The 6184-nt window shown below is 36.4% G+C and overlaps 1 protein-coding gene across 1 annotated transcript; it reads right to left on the bottom strand.

Moving 5' to 3' along the window:
* Window positions 1-884: 884 nt before the first annotated feature.
* Window positions 885-2336, bottom strand: SLC10A5 (solute carrier family 10 member 5). Its single transcript, XM_045561798.1, has one exon. It carries the CDS (start codon window positions 2249-2251, stop codon window positions 944-946), a length of 1308 nt encoding a protein of 435 aa, XP_045417754.1. The 5' UTR covers window positions 2252-2336; the 3' UTR covers window positions 885-943.
* Between the last annotated feature and the right edge of the window lie 3848 nt (window positions 2337-6184).

Here is a 6184-nt window from a genome sequence, read left to right as displayed (position 1 = left end):
CGTATACCAAGCTGTTTATTCTTTGTTTGATTGTAGCAAAGACTGTGTGTAAAGAAGAGAAAGAGGAGATAAAACTGGGAAGGTAGATTAAGGTCAGAGAGTAGAGTGTAATAAATGCCTCACTAGGGAATACAAACCTTATTTGAAAGGCCAAAGGGCTTCATTGCAGGGAAATTACATGGTCAAAGTTAGATTTCAGGAAGATTAGTCTGGCAGTGACTAGAGGGTTGACAGAGAGGCCAGAAGCCAGTTTAGAAAGATTTAGGGAAGAAGTGATATATTGCAGAACAAAACAAATAGCAGGGAATGGAGAGGAGACTGATTAAAAGATACCATATGGCATTTTCCACTGGAAATAGGTCGACTATAAAAAAAAATTGACAGAAGAAAGAAGAAGAGGGAGAGGAGCTGACCTGTGTTTCAGGGTAAAGGGTAATGCCTTTGGTGGGAGATGTGGAAGGTGGGAGAAAGTGCAGCTCTGAAAACAGAGATGTGACATATACTCTAAGACAGATTTTGATGAGCCAGTGAGAGAACTCATAGGAATTTATATATTCATTGACTAAGTGATCATTTACCAAATGTCTACTATGTGTATATCCCTTCCTTAAATATTTAGGATATATCATAATCACTACAGGAGGAATTTTCTAGTGCTTTTCTCATTTAACAGACAGGAATAAAGTATCATATAACACTCTATAAAACACTCCCAAACCAACACAATTGAAAAATTATCTGCTTCCTCAATAGTCCTGTGTAGTATTTTACTGTCTGTGCCACTCGTTAGGTAATTAGCACATATGATTATATATTCTTTCCTCCCTGCCCCGAGTTTCAAATTTTAACCAGATCACAAGTGGCTTATGAGCAGGTATTATTTTAGATATTCTTTGAATCTCCCACAGTGCCTCTCCCAGAGTAAGAATTCAGTCATGCTTTATTAGAGTAGGAAATTGTTTTTTCTTTTATCTTCTGCAATAAATCTCTTAGCCTTGTAGACCAGAAGGATCAGCAACATTTCACATCCAGAACACATGGCTACTGTAAAAGGAGCCACAGAGGCTAACTCTGCCTTGGACTGTGAAAAAGAGAGCTGAATGATGGCGAGGGCTAAGAAACTATTTAATATCCCACTTTCAATAGCAACCGTTTTACAAACAGGAAGAGGCAGCATACAAACTTTAGCAAAAGAGTACCCAAACAACAAACCCATAGCAGGAACTAAGAGACCCAACAGAAGCACCCCTGGGTTAACTGTTCGTAGAAACATTAATCCCACTCTGAAAGTCAAATAAATCCCTATAAACATTAAAATAAAACTCAGAGGTCTAGTTATTCTCTCTAAGAAGATTGCGTTTTCAGGTGTTCTACGCTTGATGACTATTCCAACTGATATTGGTATAAGTATGAAAAGGAGGGTGGACACAATTTTAGAAACAGGAATATGAAATGTACCCGATAACCCTAACATCTTACTGTATATGTAAGAATTGACAGGCATCATTATCAGAGCCAGTAATGTTGATGTGCAAGTCATCAAAATGGCCAAAGTGACATCTCCTTCTAGAAGCAGAGCAAAGAGATAGCCCCCACCCCCTCCTGGGCATGTGCAGGTCATTACAAATCCAAAAGCTTGTGCCTCAGGCAATGCCAAAATCTGAGACAAAAGAAATCCACAAAATGGCATAAGAAAAAACTGTGTAGCTGCTACAAGAATTATTGGCAAAGGTCTCTTCCATACTGTTGGAAATATCTGTAATTCAATCTTGCAACCAAATGCACATTTATTTAACAATATCACTGGTAAAATAAGCATTAGGATATTTCTATCAATATCCACTGATGCCTGGAAAAGACTGTCTTTTGTTTGTTTGAGCACTTTGACTCTGACATTCTTTATTTCTTCAATGAGTCTTTCTTGCCTACCTTCAGAATCCCAGAGCTGAATGGTCAAATTCGTTTCTCCTTCTTCATCTGTCACTAGCTTTATGCTAAAGTTTGTAACATCTGATGAGGTCTTGGTCACATTCACCACCTGTAGCATTTTAGGATCTTCTAATTGCACGATGAGGTAGCTGGAATTAGGCCGTTTATCTTTGTAGCTTGACCTTACAGTGAGAATTTCTTCAGTCTTTGTGAAAAATAGTATTTCATTTTTCTCTATATTCAGAAAACTTTGTAATGACTTCCTTGCTTCTCCGAGAGACACAAACAACAAAAGTAGGACAATAAAAAGTTTTCTAACCATTTTGAAAGCTTACATAAATCATATGTGCTAACCGATTTTTAAAAACTGAAGAACATTCTTCACACAGTTGTTCCTGTGATGGTCTGAGGCTGAGTTAAGTAACAGCTATTTTTGCTGGATCAAAGTCCAGTAGGAGGGACTGCTGTACTTTTCAAACAAATAAAAAGCTGTCTAGTGAGTTACACAACCTGTTTAACTTGCAGGTAAGAAAATTTAAAAGCCATGGCATTTATCAGATTCAATTTATTACAACAGAAACCTAATCCCTTTCCTCCTGACTGCCTCATTTCCTCTAATGAAAAAATCAGCCTCTTATTTACGGTAATTTAAAGCCTTGGTGCCATTTTTTAGTTCTCTTTCTTGCTATGAAAAATTTACACTAAAAGCAGTCAGGATCCAAAAATCCATAAGATATTGGGGAGGACTGGAGGTCAGTGTTACTATTTTGTTCATTCAAGTTAAAATCAAATATGAATAGATATTCATTAAACATCTATTTGCCTGAGGCACTGCGCTGGTGGCTGGCTATACCATAGTGCTTAAGCCAGATGCAGTCTCTGCTCTCCTGGAGCTTCGTCTGGTGGCCTGTTATCAATAGTTAGAAAACTGCAGAGCCCATAAGCTAGCCTTGGCAGAATCCTTAGGTTGCTAATAATTTTTCTACAACTCTAAAGGGTGAACATATCTGTCAGGCAAAAAATGAAACTGTTTTTGGTGTTCTTAAGCAGGAAAATAATTTCCTGAATTGTTACCAGATAACTTGTGAAAATAGAGAAAGTAGGTGGTTATTACCATGATCAAAGTTACACCCTGGTTAAGAGGCCACTGCTACTGGACACTCAAACCCTGACACAATGGGGTCATCGAAAGACACTGCATTAATTCTAACCTCTTATTCTTTCTTTGTAACACTACTTCCTATTCACAGTGATGGGCAAGAACATTCAATTGACTCAACTTAGGTCATATCCCTTGGTTGGCAGGGATAAGGAAAAGCATTAGGCTTTTTGGACTTCAACCCACTGACTCACCCAATTGTGTATTTCCAAACAAGGAGAGGGTGTTCTGATGCTAAGCAGAAAACAGACAAATATACAAAAAAAAATAAACACAGCTATCTACTATTAGGCAGCTCATGCCTATAATCCTAGCCCTTTGGGAGACCGAGGTGAGAGGATTGCTTGAGGTCAGGAGTTCCAGATTAGCTTGAGCAAGACCCCGTTTCTACAAAAAATAGAAAAAGTAGCCAGGCATGGTGGCATGGTACTGTAGCCCCAGCTCACCAGCTACTTGGGAGGCTGAGGCAGGAGGATCACTTGAGCCCAGGAGTCTGAGGTTGCAGTAAGCTATGATGACTCCATTGTACTCTAGCCAGTGTGACAGAGTGAGACTGTCTCAAAAACAAAACAAAAAATCACAAACAAAAAAACCCTATATACTATATTCTATTGAGCATACAGATCTAGCATTCTCCGAACACATGACCATTTCAGCAGATTTTCATATAATCACTATGCAACTGGTATTAAATGCAACAACAGTTTCTATTAAGTATTTTAGATCATATTTGCTCCTCAAAAATTGTCAAAGCCATTTTTATCAGACATTTTAACAAATTTTTAAAAATTCTGTTTTTTATGTAGGTTAATTGTTTTAATGCAATATACTTTAGATATTATAAATTTTATTTCCAGGTACCACATTAAGAAAAACAAGACACATTGTACTAATGGTGAGAATAGGGAATAAAACTAAACTGTTCGGTGATTTTTTTTTTTTAGTTAAATTGCCAAAGAACTTCCTTATTTTAAAATCACAAAAAGAAAACAAACATGAAATAAAAACTTCATAAAACCAAAATTACATTTATAATTATGTGATCAAATATCTTGATTCATAACTTTTATTGCCTGAGTCAAAAATATGAAATATGTCACTATTTTACCTTCAAATTCCTCTATCTGTAAACTTTTTTCTTCTTCAGATTCTCCAAACCCTTTCCTTACCTGAAAACTGTAAAGAATAAAACTTGAAAAATCTAGGGAAAAAATCTGATAATCTGTCATTCACATGTACACAGGTTCTCCAAAAATTTCATTGAAAATGCATATTATGAAAAAAATATGCATGGATTTTAAAATTTTTTTCAGCCAAATAAACACATACTAATTTGACATAACATGTCTGTTCTGGATGTAGTTTGAGGCACTAAGAAGGATAAGACATCAGTTTGAAAAGAGACCCTTTATCAGAGCAACATGAATTTGCTAAAATTGAAGCAAGAACAAACATCATATTTATGGTGAAGCTTGGATGAAAAAACAGTGAAATCATTGATGCTTTACAAAAAGTTTATGAAGACAGTGCCCCAAAGAAATCAGCAGTTTACACATGAATAAGTCATTTCAATAAACTTACATAATTCTGACTGAAAAAAATATAGTTGAGCAAGTTTTCCAATTGATGGGTGCCAAAACTGTTGCATCCTGATCAGCTGCAGACAAGAGCAAAGCTTTCAATGGAAATTTTAACAAGTGGGATCAAGATCTCGAAGAATTTCTTCAAAGAATTGTACTAGGAGCTGAAACAAGGCTTTGGCAGTATGATCCTGAAGACAGAGAACAATCAAAGCAATGGCTACCAAGAGGTGGCAGTGGTCCAGACAGAACATAGGTGGACTGGTCAAGAGCAAAGGTCATGGCAACAGTTTTCTGGGATGTTCAAGGTATTTTGTTGTTGACTTTCTACACAGCCAAAGAATGATAGTATCTGCTTATCATGACAGAGTTTTGAGAATGTCAGCCAAAGCTTTCACAGAAAAATTACCAGGCAAACTTCACCAGAGAATTCTTCTTTGTATGACAATATTCCTGTTCATTCCTCTCATCAAAGGCAATTGTGCAAGAGTTTCAGTGGGAAATCATTAGGCATTTACCTTACAGTCCTGATTTGGCTCCTTCTGCCTTGTTTTTATTTCCTAATCTTAAAAATTCTATAAAGGATACCCATTTTTCTTCAGTTAATAATGTCAAAAAGACTGCATTGACATGGTTAAATTCCCAGGATGCTCAGTTGTTTAGGGATGGATTAAATGGCTGGTCTTATCGCTTATAAAAGTGTCTTAAACTTTTTGGAGCTTATGCTGAGAAATAAAGCTTATATTTTCTATTTTGATCTTTTTATTTTTTTAACAAACTTGACATTCCCTTATATTTGCTGCCTGATTATTTAAACTGAAACTCATTTGTATCATAGTTTTATTTTTACTACTTATCTGAATTTTAAACCTTTTATTCCCCCTTTCTGGGTTTTCTACTTAAAATTTTAGTTGTCTGCAAGCAGGTGGTAAGATACTAGAGTAGGGTAGGAACAGTAAGTCCCTAAAATTTCATGAATTATCTTAACTGGAAGCTCCCAAAGAAAGCCTAAGATGTCTGATTTCAGAGTAATATGGAAATAAGGAGCTCAAGGACTGATAATCTCTCTCCTACACCTTGTTTTCTTTAAGAAACTACTCATGTTGGAGCTGCTAGTCCCTAGTACTGAGGATGCTATTACCTGTGTCTCTTCCAGACTAGTTTGCTCCACCACCTGGGACCTGACCCAACTTACCACCAGTAAGCCCATAATATAAGTCCTACCCTCTAGGCTGCTTTGTCTCTTTTCTGTCCAATTATTAATATGACCTCTTCTTTCTCCCTTGGTCTAACTTGATCCCTGCCATCCTTACTTCCCATCTTCTCAATACCCATAGTTTTTTTTCTGGCATAGTTTTAGTTCAAATCATGAGACATGGGTGATCATCTGTGTGCAAATAATTATGACTAATATTAAGGTATTAGTTTGTTTTGGAATTTTCTGGTATCTGGGAATATATATAAGGACATCTACCTCTAATTTTATAGTTTCCAATAAAAGCTATTGAAACACAGC

Source organism: Lemur catta, chromosome 9 (genome assembly GCF_020740605.2).
Source record: "Lemur catta isolate mLemCat1 chromosome 9, mLemCat1.pri, whole genome shotgun sequence".
In the NCBI taxonomy this organism is placed as follows: Eukaryota; Metazoa; Chordata; class Mammalia; order Primates; family Lemuridae; genus Lemur; species Lemur catta.
This window is presented reverse-complemented; position numbering and strand designations above follow the sequence as displayed.